The 17,336-nt window shown below is 39.5% G+C and overlaps 1 protein-coding gene and 1 long non-coding RNA gene across 2 annotated transcripts in view; one reads left to right on the forward strand and one right to left on the reverse strand.

The window, feature by feature from the left end:
• Positions 1-104: 104 nt before the first annotated feature.
• LOC146457458 (heterochromatin-stabilizing protein CFDP1-like) overlaps positions 105-17,336 on the forward strand; it is an 18,807-nt gene continuing 1,575 nt past the window's right edge. The window contains exons 1-5 of the mRNA XM_085091933.1: positions 105-259; positions 10,182-10,266; positions 11,015-11,237; positions 13,202-13,269; positions 16,548-16,658. Of these exons, the coding sequence (XP_084948059.1) occupies positions 211-259; positions 10,182-10,266; positions 11,015-11,237; positions 13,202-13,269; positions 16,548-16,658 (536 nt within the window). The 5' untranslated portion in view covers positions 105-210. The remainder of the gene's footprint in view (positions 260-10,181; positions 10,267-11,014; positions 11,238-13,201; positions 13,270-16,547; positions 16,659-17,336) is intronic.
• On the reverse strand, positions 1,129-1,855 carry LOC146457459 (uncharacterized). Its single transcript, XR_014858477.1, has 2 exons — positions 1,646-1,855; positions 1,129-1,292 (listed from the first exon to the last, which is right to left on the reverse strand). It is a non-coding gene; the product is annotated as an uncharacterized LOC146457459 (long non-coding RNA).

The following is a 17,336-nucleotide window of genomic DNA, read 5'->3' on the forward strand; positions in this document are numbered from 1 at the left end:
AGGGCTGATCGGCGAGCCGGGCAAACGGTCTCGCCCCCTTTCCGGTCTTTCCGTGCTCGATTTTACTCCGCTTGGGAGCCTGTCAACGGGGAGCACTACCATATATACTCCATACATGACGTATCTACCTTATGGTACGTCATGTATGAATACACTGGAGATTTGGACTAGTCGGGACTTACAGAATTTCTGTGTGTTTTCTTAAAAAAGATGTCGGACTCAGAATTCAGCAGCGAAGACGACGAAGATTACGTACCAGGTGAGAAAGAATCAGTTGAATTTCAAACAATTCACGTCGCTTCTAACAGACTGCACTCATGTTTTGATGTTGATGATCCCCGAACTTGGAGGACAATCTGTTTATAAAGAAATGCTGAGAAATTTTAATTAGGTCATTTGGCCACCTTAATTCAAGATCTGACGTTAGAGCTAACGCCTAAAACGTCTGCTCTCGAATCTCTCAGGTGATAAAGCCATTTTTTAAAAACTGGATCATTGTTAAATGCAATTGCAACGTTTTGATTGGCTTAGCGGTCATCGCATATGAACCTGTTTACAAACAGAGAAAAAACTGCCATTGAATAGGCCATTTTACAGTTGCGTGTTTGGTGACCTGGCTTTGGATTGGAAGCGAGGGTGGGGTTGACCTTGTTTTGATACAAACCTCACTACTATTCATATTTATAAAATAACTAACATACTACGCGCGTTCTGATTGGTCAATAGAGTTGCCAAACCTATGTACTATTGTACCGGTAAACTCCCGCTGCTCTCCCGCTGGAGATTTCTCGATAATGGCCGACGAGCGCGACAAAAACTTTCCGAACTTCAACATATTGTCAGGCTTTGATGTGCTTTTGCCGCACAATAAAAATTCGGAGCCAAATTCTAAAAAGGAGAGCTTAAATACTAAGGCAGAAGAAGAAAGGTCGAGCAAAAAAAGAAGATTTGCCGATGTGGAAAACGAAGAACTTGACTCGATTGTCGAAAATGCACAAGCCAAAAAAACCAAGCAGGCAACACAGTGGGCAGTTTCCGTATTCACAGGTTGGTTTTAATTACATGAATAATCTTTTAGCCTGGCTTTTCACTGAAACTGTTATTTTATAAAGTAAACGGCTCAAACAGTATTGATAAACAGTACAAAATTTGTAATTTATTGAAGGTTATGCCAAAGTCAAGTTGTTTACAAATAACTTGAAGCGTTTAAAACAATATAAAACCGACTTCAACCCGAGTACAAGGTATTTGATATTAACTGCTCAAATCACAATTCCTCTTTCTCTGTTCACCTAGAGTGGAGTAAACAAAAGGTTATTGGCGTAAGTCTGGCGGAAATGGCGGTCGAAGAGCTGGACAGGAATCTGAGGCAATTCTACGCCGAAGCAAGAAATAAAGAAGGCGAAAATTACAGCCGTGCGACTCTTCTGTCAATAAGAAATGGCATTGAGAGATATCTAAACACACCACCACACAGTTTAGGAATATGGTTCACTCACGACCCACGTTTTGTCCTCTCAAACCAAATGCTTGACGCCAAAATTAAACAGCTTAAGCAAGAAGGCATGCAAAACACCATGCACAAACCAGCAATAGAAAAAGAAGACCTGGCCAAGCTCAAAACAAGTGAAGTTTTTTCACTCACCAAGCCGCTGTCCGCTTTTCATCAGTAACTGCTATCTGCTGATAAAAAGCATTCTTTCGCCAAGGCATTAACCTTTTTTAGCCACATTTTTGTGAGAGTTAGACAGTAATTTAACTTAAAAAACACTTTCATTCATTCGCTCAAACTGTGATGCGTCCTTCGGCGATTCAACAGGTTTATGCTCAAAATAGATCCCGATTTGTGATTGGTTCTCCCGCCTTACTGATGAATTTGAAGAGAATAAACAGCTTGATCAAGTTACAAAATAAAAAGCGCCGATTTCTAAGTATTTTTGTCTAAGTAGTTATTTCATAAAAGCAATAGACCCCACTTTCCAGAAGTTTACCAGCGTAATAAAACCACTTGGGATGTTGGGAGTACACTCGAAAAGCTTGTAAATCACGAGCCGCTTTCTCGTGTTCTCCCAACATCCTGCGTGGTTTTATTACGCTGGTAAACTTCTGGAAAGTGCGGTCTATTGCTTAAGTAAATGTAAACTAGTTAGCTTAAGAACAGCATGATCTACATATGAAAAGCAGTGTGGTTTGTATCAAAGCAAGGTAACCCGCAGCCTCGCTTGCAATCCAACGCCAGGTCACTTAGCACACAACTGTAAAATGGCCTATTGTCTTCTGGTCGATTCTGCAATTCTGGTTGATTGTAATAATTTGACTTAGATCATTTAGAAAGTTAGAAACCTTTTGGTCATAGAACTCAATTTCAGACTTCTTAAATTCTCACTTCTTAACATACAGTACCGCCTGAATCCATATGCACATTGGCACGCGTGAACCGCAAGGGCAGAACGCGTGAAGGGCCGCGCGGTTCACGAGACGAAACCGTGCGGTTCACGAGACGAAACCGCGCGGTTCACGAGACGAAACCTAGGTTGAATATTTCCCGCGGTCAAAAGGACGAGGCCCAAACACAATAGCATTTTATAGCCTATTGTGAGTTTATTGTTTTCAGTTGAATAGATTTTTTTCTCAAGTAAACCGCATGAAACATGAAACGCCGCCTTGAAATGCAGCCGGTCTTTGGAATCGTCGTGTGGGAGACTAATCTTGGACTGCTCTAGGTGCATGGATTTTCACCATCGCGTAATTCAACGTACACAAGCTGTCCATGCATTTTCTGTAGCCGTTTAAATTCAAGCGGATTTCCGAAAACAGATCCGGGAAACAGATCGAGCGCGCGATTTGCTTTCGTCCGATGAATGTTACATGACTCGCGCGACATGCACTACCCGTAATATAATTTAATGGTGACTTCCTCAAGTTCTTCTCGAAATGTTTCAAGTTAAATCAAAATTTAAAGGAATTCATTACCTTTAGATAAAAAAATGTCCTTCCTCTCTTTCAAAAAAAAAATCAATGGTTTATTATTTACGTTAATGCGATGCGCTTTCTGTCAGTTTCGAAAAGTAAGCGTCATCTTGGCGGCTTTTGCACGGTGCAAGCAATGTTGTAATTTGCTTCTAATCCATGCTTTTGTGTATTTACTTATCTAAGCGGCTGAAAAAAATATTTCTGTGTGTACTTTTCTAGTATGGAGAAACGGACGTTTTTACTCGGAAATTCCGACACATGAAAATCGAAAATATGCAAATCATTCGCATTGAACCTTTTCATGCGGTAGACCGTGCCGTCACAGCTGTTCGTTTGTAGTTTTGCCGACGATAAAGGAAATTATTACGCTTGAATACTGCACAAACGCTATTTGACGCTCGGCAAACAAAAAAAAGTTTCATTCGTTATGCAAAAGAAGAAAAATATTTGTGGAAAACAAACGAAAACATTACGCATGCAAATTGCGAACGAAATTAATCGAAGCGTGACAACAGTGACAACGCTTCATTAGCTTTCATTCGCCATTTTCGATCAATTTGTTTGAAAAATTTCGAGTTCTGCACGGATACTTTGATAGCAGATTTACTGACCGATAAATAATAAGTTATACGTGAAAATTGTCGAATTTTAACTTCAAAGTCCATTGTATTGACGTACGCTTTGATCTCGAGTGACAGTAGCTTAAGCGATGCATCGATGAGATCGCGAGAGGTGGCCGTGGTTTCCGTGAAAATCTCTTGGGTAAATGCGACCTGATGACTAACAATGAAACGCAAACAACGAGCAAACAAAGGCAATTAAGAGCACGAAGACGCGGCCAATGAAGAACGCGTGATTGCCTAGGTTTCGTCTCGGTTTCGTCTCGTGCCTCGTTCGTTCCTCTCGAGGTGGACGCAAGGGCAAAACGCGTGCACTGCCCTTGCGTCCACCTCGTGAAACCCGCGGCTGATGTACATATGGATTCAGGCGGTACTGTACTTACACCAATATTTTAAGTTCGATCCTATTCCCGCAACGCTGGATACTGTTTGGCTATATGTGCAGTTTTTAAGTTGTACTTTAACCCCTCCTTCTATTAGGAATTATTTTAGTGGTGTTAAGTTATTGCATTTTTATGGTTGCAGATTACCCTTTTACAAGAGACTTCATACCCTCCCTCTGACACGCGCAGGGCTCCGTCTGTTACCCCTTCCATTTTACTCATTTCCCATGCTTTTTAGTTGGAAGGTGATCCACGTCCGTCTACTTTTTTTGTGCGTTTTTGTTTACTTTTTATCTCATGACTTGTCTTGCTAACATTGTTCCAGCGTCTGCAAAATCCTTTGATCCTCGGGGCCATCTCACCCATGGTGATATGGCTGTTACTACTCTTGGCGTCTTAGTTACTTTTAAGTATACAAAGACGATTCAGTTTTCATATTCCTTTACTTAGGATTTTTGGTTCACCGTTGTGTCCTGTGTCTGCTTATTTACGCATGATTCATGTAGTCCCCGCTTGCTCTTCTTGTCCTGTTTTTCTCATGTTAGGTCCCAACAGTCTCGTTCCCATGACAAAGTGTAGTTTTGTTTCTCATTTCTCTTCCTGCTTGGTCGCGGAGAATTTCAAGGGTCATGCCTTTCATCGAAGGGGCCACCTCTTGGGCCTTTCGCTGTGGTGTTCCAGGGGAACTTATCCAGTTGTATAGTGGCTGGTCTAGTGATGCATATAAACTTTATTTAGAATTTAGTTTAGAATTGAAGCTTGCCCTTGTGAATCAACTAAGACAAGCCAATATTCATGTTTAATCTTATCTTCCTGTCTTCATTTACTTCATGGTCACAGTTGGTTTTTGGCCTGTGTTTGGTGGCAGAGAGGTTTATTTCTTTTGAATTGTTCCATTATTATTATTGTCTTCAGATGTGGAAATAAACTTCTCTCTTGGCCAAAAACAAACTGTGTTGTTTATGTGTTGTTGGCAGGGGCAATTTAGTACAGTTTAAACAAATCCACATGCATGCAAAGTAGAGTACATGTAAAATTATTGTTGTTGTTGTAGTTGTTGTGTCATTATATTAGCTTTATGGGGAATCTTTATAACTTTACAAACCCTGTACCAATAAGTTTGATCCTATAACACATACTTCACTAGTTTGTTTACTTTTTCTATCTGAATGTCAGTACTGATGTCACGTTTTATTTTGATGTTTCTGTTTCTTGTTAAATATGTGGTGGAAGGTATTTGAATGATGGTCCACTGGCTGACCTTTCAGAAACCTGGCTGCAAGTTTCTACACCAGGCTTTTTTTAATTTACAAACATTTTATTGTTTGTGCGAACAGTAACATGATATTGACAATGACGTAAGCGACATGATTGAAAGTACAGGATTGATGTGTATATAGTTTTGGGTGTGTGTGAAATAAAGCAGTTGCAAATTTGCGAATCCAATGGGCCTGGTTCATTACTTTACAGTACTGCTAGTGTTTGCTACATAAACACTAAATTTGGCGACGAGGATACTCTCTCGAACTTTATGCCTGGTGCCGAGGATTCTGTCGCGGTTTCTGAGGACGAGGAACCAGTCGCGGTGATGGCCACTCCTTTACAACTCCCAGCCATTCAACCCTTTTCGGTCACTACAGATCAAACGACGCTCGGGCAGTGCTGGTCTAAATGGGTAAAAGGGTTGGAGTACTTTCTCGTGGCTTCGAATGTTACCGATAAGAAGCAGAAGCGGGCCGTTCTACTACATTTGGCGGGTGCTGAAGTACAAACGATCTTCGAAACTCTCAGCGACACGGGAGAGGACTTCGATTCGGCGCTGGCCACGCTGACCGCCTACTTTGAACCAAAAAAGAACATTCCGTTCGAACGACATGCTTTCCGTCAAGCCGTGCAAGGGCCGGCCGAAAGCATTGATGCCTATGTGACTCGCTTACGAAGTCTTGCAAGGACATGCGAGTATGCCAACATCGACGAGATGATTCGGGACCAAGTGGTTGATAAATGTGCGTCCAATGCCCTTCGCCGTCGGTTGTTGCGAGAAACCGACTTGACACTCGAAGTAATTCTACGGATCGCGCGTTCGATTGAAGCGTCTGATCTACATGCGGCTACTAGCGAGGCAGCTACGCCGGGGACTTCGAGGCAGCAACTCAATAGGATTTCTAACGGGTCTCAAAAGCAACAATTACAAACGAAGGAAAATACTGCTCGTCGACCACGGAATGCGAGGAATGCGAAATTTAAGACTCAGGACACGAAGCTGTTTGTGTGTTTCTGTTGTGGCCGCCCTGGTCACAAAGCCAAAGATCCTTCGTGTCCTGCGAATGGAAAAACGTGCAGTCATTGTGGAAAGCAAGGACACTTTGCTGGAGTTTGCAAGGGCACTCCGAAACCAGCTACTAAGGATACCAGAAATGTTACGCAACAACGCAATGGACTTCGGTATGTGACAACCGAACCTGAAACCTTCGATGATGAGTATTTGTTTGCGATTGGCGGTGATAAGGAGAACAACACTGTTCCAATAACTGTTGCCGGTACCTTGATTCCTGTGATTATTGACTCTGGTGCGAGTGTCAATGTACTGGATAGTGCTACGTTCAATCTACTAACGGACGAGAACATTGTACTTCGAAATTCCACTGTTAAGATTTATCCATAGGGCTCGGAAACGCTGCTTCCTGTCAAAGGATCATTCAGTGCAAATGTGTCAACACCTCAACTCCACACGCGTGCCGACTTTGTGGTTGTTGAAAATTCCAACGCGGGTTCTCTTCTGGGCAAGAAAACAGCAACAGAGCTTGGTTTGCTAAGAGTTGGACCGGAATACCCGTGTGAGGTGAACCAGATTACAGTGCAATCTGTCCAAGCAATTGTGGACAAACATGATGCTGTTTTTAATGGAATCGGCATACTGAAAGATTATCAGCTGAAAATACACGTTGACCCAGAGGTCACTCCAGTTGCCCAACCACAGCGTCGCGTGCCATTTCACGTTCGCACAGATGTGGAGAAAAAGCTAGAGGAGTTACAAATGCTCGATATTATTGAAGATGTGGAAGGCCCAACGCCTTGGGTCTCGCCTTTAGTTGCTGTTCCAAAGTCCAATGGGGATGTACGCGTATGTGTTGATATGCGGCAAGCAAATGAAGCTGTTATCAGAGAGCGACATCCGATACCAACACTTGAGGAAACATTGCATGCACTTAATGGCGCCGCGGTTTTCTCAAAACTCGACCTGCGATGGGGTTATCACCAGGTCGAACTGCATCCAGATTCCAGGGTTCTTACTACATTTTCTACACACCAGGGACTTAAGCGCTACAAACGCTTAATATTTGGCTTGTCATCTGCACCTGAAATGTACCAATACGTGATTCAGCAAACTTTACAGGGAATCCCCGGAGCAAGGAACATTTCTGATGACATTATTGTGTTTGGCGCTGACCAAGCAAGTCACGACAAGAGCCTGGAACAGACACTAGAACGCCTTGAGAGCAAGGGACTTACACTGAATCGAGAGAAGTGTGTGTTCAGTGTCTTGGAATTAGTGTTTTTCGGGTTCAAAATTTCTGCTGATGGCCTGGCGCCGGATAACAAGAAGGTCGATGTGGTGAGGAATGCGAGAACACCACAGAACCCAGCTGAAGTGCGCAGTTTTCTTGGGTTGGTGAATTACTGTGCGCGTTTTATCCCGAATTTCCCGACACTTGCAGAGCCGCTACGACAGCTTACTAGGAGCGACACTGAGTGGACTTGGGGTAAAACCCAACAGGATGCATTTGATCGCCTTCGAGTGATTCTCACTAGTGACTGTGTTGTTGCACATTATGATCAGTCAGCGGACACTGAACTGAAAGTGGATGCTAGTCCAGTCGGACTAGGTGCGATTTTACTGCAGCGAAGCGGGGACACTGCTCGTCCTGTTGCTTACGCTGGTCGTACGTTAACTGATGTGGAGAGGCGATACTCGCAGACCGAGAAAGAGGCCTTGGCTGTTGTGTGGGTTTGCGAGCGGTTCCACATTTACCTGTACGGCAAACCGTTCACTTTGTATACAGACCACAAGCCGCTCGAGATCATCTACAGTCCCACGTCCAAGCCACCACCTCGAATTGAACGTTGGGCTCTTCGCCTACAGCCCTACACATTTAATGTTGTTCACATGCCTGGAAAGACAAATCCGGCTGATGTGTTGTCCAGGTTGCCGCTGAACGACCAACCGTTCCGGGAAAGGAACATTGCTGAAGAATACATTAACTATGTAACATTGAATGCTGTGCCAAAAGCATTAACCCTTGAGCAGATTGCGAAGGCCACTGCAGAGGATCCAGTCCTCCAACAAGTTCAAAGTTGTTTACATGGCTCTGAGTGGCCAGATCTGCCAGCCCTCCGACCGTACAAGAAGGTCGAGGCTGAACTTTGCGTCAGCAATGGGGTCATCCTCCGAGGGACACGAATTGTCATGCCGAGTACCCTATGGCATTCTACCTTACGGACTGCACACGAGGGCCACCAAGGGATCGTGCGAACAAAGCAGATGGTCAGGGAGAAAGTGTGGTGGCCAGGCATTGTGCAGCAGGTGGAGACAATGGTTAAGGCGTGTCTATCTTGTCAGTCTGTTGCTGGCAAGTCACCGATGGAACCACTTCGACCCACAGAAATGCCTGACAAACCATGGCAGGAGGTACATATAGACCTCTGTGGACCCTTTCCGTCTGGGGAAAGTTTATTAGTCTGTGAAGATGCATGTACGCGCTGGCCAGAGGTAGTCATCATACGTTCGACTACTTCTGCAACCATAATTGGACATCTTCATAGGATATTCGCTGCACATGGTTTGCCGGAGAAAGTGGTGACTGACAATGGTGCCAATCTGGTGTCGGAGGAATTTAAGAATTTCCTAAAGATGCATGATGTCCCGCATCGGAAAGTGACACCCTACTGGCCACAGGCCAATGCAGAAGTTGAACGATTCAACAGGACCATTGAAAAAGCAATCCGAACTGCACACGCGGAAGGCAAGGATTGGCGCACAGACATGTATACCTTCCTACTGAATTATCGTGCGACACCTCATGCGACTACCGGAGCGTCGTTAGCACTTCTACATCTGGGACGAGAGCTCAGAACCAAAGTACCACAAGTGGAGACAAAAATGTCTAGTGTTCTGTCAGCCGCGTTACAGTCTGCAAAGGTCAAGGACCGTCAAGCCAAGCAGTGCACAAAGGCTTATGCAGACAAGAAAAACCGAACACGTTCTTCAGACATCAAGTCGGGTGACAAAGTGCTGCTCCGACAGGCGAGGCAGAACAAGCTGTCGACGACGTACGACCCTAAACCCTACACTGTGCTAGAGCGTAAGGATCCGAGTTTGATTCTGCAGCGCGAAGGAACTGTATTCATGCGCAACATATCACATGCGCGTAAACTGCACCAGAACACTGCTGTTCCGGCAGAAGACGAGGATTACGGCATGGACACTAGTACACATGACCAACAGGCAGCTGTGGACCAACATGCTCCAGAGGCAGTAGCTCCAGTTGTCTGGAGATCAAGTCGTGTAAGACATGCACCTGCGCGTCTCAATGATTTCCAATTGTGAACTGACCATTTACAAGTCCTAGTGACATATATATATAGCTTGGAGTTTACGTTTACGAGTCCTAGAGACATAGAACTGAAAGTTTTGTTGGTTTCGCTTTTAGCCAGAAAATAGCCTTAAGATTCACAGCTGATTTTCAAATCTAATCAAGGGAGGGATTTAGTGTTTGTGCAAACAGTAGCATGATATTGACAATGACGTAAGCGACATGATTGAAAGTACAGGATTGATGTGTATATAGTTTTGGGTGTGTGTGAAATAAAGCAGTTGCAATGCGAATCCAATGGGCCTGGTTCATTACTTTACAGTACTGCTAGTGTTTGCTACATAAACACTAAAAACATGTAACATGAGTAACAAGTTGAGGTAAAGCCAGCTAAGCCTAGAACAGTCTATGAAGTAACTTTTTTTCTAACTTATTTCTTTGCCCTTTTGTGCAATCAATTTAAATTTCTCATGATTATTATGCTAATTAAAACAAAAATTTCAAATTATATATTTTTCTCAATCATTGGCTTTAATTTAAAATGACCTTATTAGCTCAAGCTTAAGAATAATAATGTTAAATAAATTCAATTCATCATTATTATTTCACAGAGGAACATGTGAGTGAAGAAGAAGAAGATAGTGAGGGTGAAGGCATAAAGAAAACTAAAACAGACACAAACAACACAAGAGTGAGGTAACAGATTACTAATTATAAAATAATATTTTTTCAGATAATCTTTGCATCTTCTTCAGCTGTGGAGTTTGGCAGTACAGTCTGAGAGCATGTGCATATATGTACAGTGTAATATGCAGACTGCTTCTTTTACCCATTTCCCATTATGATACTATCAGACCAAAATCTGTTTTTTTCCTACCCAGTATTACACCAGATACCAAAATACTCGATATTACTTTTCATATCCAAATTTGCCAGGATGTTACACAGTTATAAAAATATTAAAATTTGTCTCATTTTTTAGTTGCATCTTTATTGAGGTACACTGTGTACATAAAATGATTTTTATTTTTGCTGAGTTGTTGAGACTTGTCCCTAACAATTGACATTCCCATCTTTTCAAGATTTATACCTGCTCAAATTAGTACACACACACACAAAAAAAAAACATTTTGAGAGCAAAACAGTTAAAAAAAAAAACATACCTGTTAGGGTGACCCATAACTGAGAAGCTCATATAGGGACCAGCTCCCTACCCCAATGCAGGCAATACAGTAATAATTTTATTGTAGTGTACAGTTTATACAAATGAATGGAGGAGAAACGTTGTATGCATCCTGTTCTGATTAATAATAATTATTAATCAGTTTGTGGATTCTGTTACAATAATTATTATAATTCTCTGTTAGTACACACTTGTGTAAACTTTAAATATTTATGTTAAATACCAAAATCAACATAACAGCTTTTTTTATCTCTATTCAAGAAAAAAAGGTGGCATAAGACTGGCTGAGGCTGAAGATGGATCTGATGACAATCACAGCGACAATGAAACAAAAACAAGAAAAAAGGAATTAGAAGAAGAAGAAATGAAGATAAAACAACAAAAAGAAGAAGCTAATAAGAAGGCAAAAGAAGACAAACTATGGGCGTCTTTCAAAAAAGACACTGTATTTAAACCAGCTTCTAAAGCAACAACATCTAAAGAGGTAAGATGTTTAATATATTCTTCACAGCATTATTTAAAATGCCTGTAAAGCAAGCTGAAAGTCTGATAAGGTGTACAGTCATGGAAGAATCAATATGATGGGTTGGTATGTGAAAGCAGACTAATCTCGTATCCTAATACGATGTGTGACAGATAAAAACCGTTAAAGCAGAAATACAAATGTAGAACGTCATTGAGCATTTTTCTGGATTTCAGTGTGCTAAGTCTTTGTTTAATTAGAAAGTATAACAATGATATTATAATGGATAGGAAAAATCTCAAAAGGGAAAGCACTTTGTCAATCATTGGGTGTTTTCCCAAAGGCAAAATAGACAGGTCATTGTCACCAAGGCTTCTAAACACCTTCATATACTCCGAGTATTCCGTCGACAGGGCGTTGAGATTAATGATCTAATTACTATCTATATTGCCCTGATACAATCCTTACTAGAATATTGCTGTGTAGTTTTGCACCACGCTCTTTCCTCTTACCTCTCACAAGAGTCAACGCATACAGAAATGTGCATTCAAAATCATAGTTCCCGCGCTAATTCCTACTCAGAAGCTCTTTATTTCGTAAATTTAAGAACATTAGATGAAAGACGTAGTGAACTTTGTGTTAAAACTCTTGAAAAGGTCTCAAGAGGAAGACCGCTTGTTAAACATCTCCAATGACGAGACAGCGCATGCATCACTATCAAACGGGAAGTGCTAAAAAATATACATTTAACTAAATGCAGGACAGAAAGATTGCTCCATAGTTTTTTCCCAAGCGCTATTTTAGCTTTCGACGATCTTTAGATTTTTAGACTTTATATATCCATTTTTTAACTTGTATAATTAAGTATGAATTTATTCGTAATTTTGATATGAAACTTATTGTAACCCAGTCCCCGATTGATTGATTGATTGATTGATTGATTAACAGTATGTAATTTTTATATTATTATTATTATTATTATTATTATTATTATTATTATTATTATTATTATTATTATTATTATTATTATTATTATTATTAAAGGAAAAGTAGGAGAGAGGTGCCATTATCAGATCACCAGTTAGCAGTAAATAGGAGCCATTTAGCAGGAGTCTTTTAGGTAATACTCACCAAGCTTGAGGAAGACAGTTCTGGAAATCATTTGACTGTACATTAATTATTAGTGGCACATCATGATAACTAATAAAGTCAGCTTCTATTATAATGGACGCCCTCAGCACCAAGATTTCATGTCTGCAATAGAGAGAATTCAATACCTGCAGAATTTTTTCTTTAATTTCTATTTTGCATGGTAGGACTTTAAATCTCTTGTTCATTTTACAAAGCAATGTGTCTTCACTTCACTGCACTTATTATTACTTTTTGGTTGATTTATTTTCATTATGTTTAGTGCTCATTAATGTCCAACAAGTGTTGCCTTTGTTGTCATTTAATTTTAAGTGTACATATTCTGCTACTAATATTAAATAGTCTTTCAGCTAATTTAGGCAGTTAACATGAACCTAAATTAGCCTGACTTTTGGATTATCTGGAAGTTTTATTACTGGTTGTAACAACTTCACAGACATTATAAGTCAAAGGCATAATAACTTTCAAAAGAAAAAAAAAAATTGAAAGTAAAGTGAAGGTGTTAAACTTGTATGATGATGAGGATGACCATAATAATAATAATAATAATAATAATAATAATAATAATAATAATAATAATAATAATTCACAATTTGATGGAAAAGGGAAAAGGAGATGAAAGAGGTTATACCTTACTAATTTATCTCCTTCTTGATGATGATGAGTACAGACATAGGTAAGTCAGCCCAGTGTCTGATAACTGTTCATTTTCTCTCAATTACATGTTATCTGAACTTTTGTATAAATTATTCAGATTTTGGGAAGCCGCATTTTGACTTTACTCTGTTACAATGTTCAGCTAAATGCAATTACTGTGTAATTTTTCTGTTGTTTAGGCTCCGTCAAGCTCTGAAAGCAAAATTTCCATCACGAGAACTTATGATTTTGCTGGTGAAGCTGTAAGGTATGTAAAAACTTAGAAACAAAAGCTGGGATGTCTTGTTAAAAGCAAAAGATAATTTTAGTACTGCCTTACATATACATTGCTACATATGAAAAATGTTGACTTCTTTGTTCAAACAATGCACATATTTGAAAGAAATTTTATGTTATGTTTTAAGCCTTGTGAATAGATAATAATAATAATAATAATAATAATAACATTTCTAATGCGCAAATTTCATGAAATGTTCAAATGCGCATGACAAGATTAAAAACGGAATAAAAAGGCTATAAAGCTAAAATTACAATCAACAGTAAACTTACAATGATTAAGAAAAAAAAAATCTAAAATTACAAAAGTAAACTCACAATAATAAAAACAACTATGATAAAAATGCATGATGGAAAAGGTGAGTTTTTAGCTTGGCTTTAAAAGTACTGACTGTGGTGGCGTTTCTTATGTCAAGTGGTAGCGCATTCCAATGATAGATGTATATAATTTTTTAGTCAGTGACACAGGCATACTGGGAAAAGGAAAATCTGAGTTCTACACCTGCCAACATTTTGTGAATCAAAGGCATGGGATGTTTATCCTGGGAGTATACGATGGCACGACTATATCCGAAGACTTTCGAAGATTTGCGAGAATAATTCTGACTGTTCTCAAGAAAATGATTGTGCTCTGTATGGACCTTCAAAAAGCAGAGATTGCAGGGAAAATATTATAAACTAAATTTCATTTTGAGATGACATTACGGCCTTATAATGACAGATAGTTGGGAGAAAAATATATTCCATATTGGGCGGAGTCCCAAAGCAGAGCCCAATACGGAAGAGCCCAATACGGGATATCTTTTCTCCCAACGCCGTTATTATAAAGCCGTAATGCCGTCTCAAAATCGAATTTAGTTTTTTATCACGATACAAACATTTAATTGCAGAGAGAAAATGGATAAAGTACAAATAGAGAGCTGATTGAAAGAGAAATAAATAAATATTCTTACTTCAATCAAACTTGAGCCATGGTAATGAAATGATTTCTCAGGGCGGGCTATTTGAATTTTTGGCTTTAATTTTTACGTCAAAACAAAGAGAGTGCAAAAATTTACAGTCCATAAAGTACCTACCATTGATGAAATACACGAGCTAGTAGGTTTAAACATTTTATTGAAAATTTATTTTATTGAAAATTTGTTATCGCAGAGAGATAAACAACAACATGAAAACAGTGATGAATAAACTACACAACCAGAAGTAAGAATAAAAAAAGCAACCATACTAGTACCCAAAAACGAAAAAAAAGCATGGTTATCCTAGCTTAGATGTCGCGGAGATTTAAAAATTTTAAATAAACTTAGCGGCAAAGAATACTGTAAAATTACCAAGACTGCCGTTTGGCACTTGCACTAGCTACGACAAGAAGATCAATTTGACAGACCTGAACCATTAAAGACAACGCAGCAGAGCTCTTGAGGCACTTTTTCCTAGAGATAAGAGACACCAGAAAAGAAACTTTTGGTGAAGAATATGAGCCAGCAACGTTGGCAGCCTACCAAAAAGGCTTGAGAAGGTATTTTCTGGAGAGGCATAAAGGTGAAAATTTCGACATGTATTAGTGATGGTACTAATTTAAACAAAAAAACTTTGAGAAAAACGGAGGCATCTCAAAGCGTCTTAAAAGGGGAGTAGTCCAAATAAATCAGATCCTTTTGCTTTGAAAATGCCATAATTTATTGGAATTTAAGCTCATTGTTATTTACCGTGGCTATTTTCACACTCAAGACGAAGTCTCTAAATTTCTCTTCATCAAATTAATAATCACTTCTCTTACCATCAAGAAAAAGTTGTATCCGCTGTATATGGTACATGTTCACCACAAAACAAATATTATTAGTGTTCCTTGAACAGTGTCAGAAGCTTTGTAAACTCTTATGAAAAGAAATAAACAACACCATTCCACAGCGCATGTTCATTCACAGAAGTAAAATTTTGATTTGTGCGTGCCAAACCTATTTAAGTGCCGTGCTGCCATGCTTACATGACAGTTTTGAGCCAATCAGAAACCGTCATTTTGAGACGACATTATCACCAAACAATGTTGCCTCATTGCAATAAGAAGATCCCCCAGGATTGTGATAACATTATTTACTCATTTTTCATGTTTGTTTTTTCCATTTCTCATTTTGGTTTGAGCCTACTTGTTTTTGAAAAGTGTGTTAGTTAAGGCTGCAATAGCTCACATTTTTCCATAAGATGTGAGAAATTGGTTCATAGGTGGAGCTGGTGTGTGATCGAGGTTTTAACCCGCAGGCATGAGAGTTGGCAGGTACAGAGTTCTTCCAACATGATTCAGACCTATGACCTTAAAATTGTGAATGATGTATTATTCAGTGAATGGCGCAGGCATACTTGGAAAAAGAAAATTGGAGTGCTCCTATCAGGAAAAGGGGTGTGCTTGTGGATCAGCAGCTTCTAACATGTCCCTATACTATACATGTATATACCTCATAAAAAAATTGTCGTACACATTAAGGCCGAAGTTATATATAGCTGGATTCAACTTATACAGAATGTTTCTGTTACCTCTCTTGAACAATTCTGTGCCACTAATGTGTTTGTCAAATCTCTGGCATTGAGCATCTGTCTTTTAAATAAAATACAATCACGTTATGTTTTCAAACCCATTGTTGGCAATAGTGGGTTTAGGATTTGAAATTTAAGAAGACATTTTACTATGCATAAGGACATTTCAGTTGAGTCTATTTCATTTACCATGGAGAGAAAAGATTGCATTTATTTAGGAGGGCTGATATGGCATATGAAAAACAGTTGTAGGAAACATTGAGCACATAACTAGTCCATGGGACAAAGAAAAAATGTGAGTCCCCAGCAAGAGTCAAAACAATGATGCACACTGGACAAATGCTCTAACTTACATTTCTTGGGTTCTTGTGTTACACAAGTGTCATGCATACTACAGCATTAAATCTCAGCCGGGCTTCTTTTCCCTACCCTAGCCAGGTAATAATTATTGTTGTGCACTTATAATAGCAGTACAGTGGAACCTCTCCTTACGGACACCTCTTTAATACGGACACCTCTCTATTACAGACGGTTCACTTGGTCCCTGAGAGACCAAAATCCATATAAAGCTTACCTCTCTAAAACGGACACCTCTATAATGTGGACACTTATCCCTGCCCCCTTGGTGTCCGTAGTAAAAAGTTTCAACTGTACCTGTTATAAATTTCATTTTCTTTTTATTATTTGTTATTTAAAGCTGTATCTATGCTGTTCCAGAGTTACCAAGACTGTTGATTCAAATTCTAAAGAAGCCAGGAATGTTAAAAAAGAAGAGGAAAGTAAGAAAAGTGATGTAACTCCTGCTACAAAACCAGTGGCCTTTGGAGGGTAGGTACAGTACTTAAATGTAAAATGGTGTAAACATAAATGCAAATTCTAGAGTGAGTCATGAGGTTTAACAACAGTTAAACTGTGCAAAGTGCATCTAGCTTGCACATGTATCATAGTGGGTGCAGTCGTTGACACTGCCCACAGCTGCAGTAAAGATTTGATTCTTGACACCATAGATATTAACAGATAGGTGTGTTCCATGCTCTTCCCTTACCAGAAAAGTCAGCTCTTGGTCTCTTAGAATTAATTCCTTGATGTTTATGATATTTAATTAATTCATTATAAAATTATTATTCCAAAAAGAAGTCCTAAATTATATGGCTTCAAAGTACTTATAAGACCCTGCTTACCATACCCTATCCAGTAACAGTCAGGCTTGCCTTGGATCAGTTCATTTGGGATAACTGGCATGTTAAAAATACTGTCTGAAAACTGTGCGCTCTGTCTGCATGAAGGCCATCCTTACACATTTAGTACGCAAATCTCTTTTCTTAGGATGATCATTTGGCTCAGTCTTCCTATGACATAATTGTACATAATTTGTAATCGCATTTACTACAAAACTTTTACACGACCGTATTTTACTGAAGAATATGGAGTACAGCTGGTAGAAAGAAAAGGAAAGACAGATTAAAACAACTTGGGTATCCATGGACTTGCATCTAGTTGTATCCT

Source organism: Pavona decussata, unplaced genomic scaffold (genome assembly GCF_977016875.1).
Source record: "Pavona decussata unplaced genomic scaffold, jaPavDecu1.1 SCAFFOLD_243, whole genome shotgun sequence".
Classification (NCBI taxonomy): domain Eukaryota; kingdom Metazoa; phylum Cnidaria; class Anthozoa; order Scleractinia; family Agariciidae; genus Pavona; species Pavona decussata.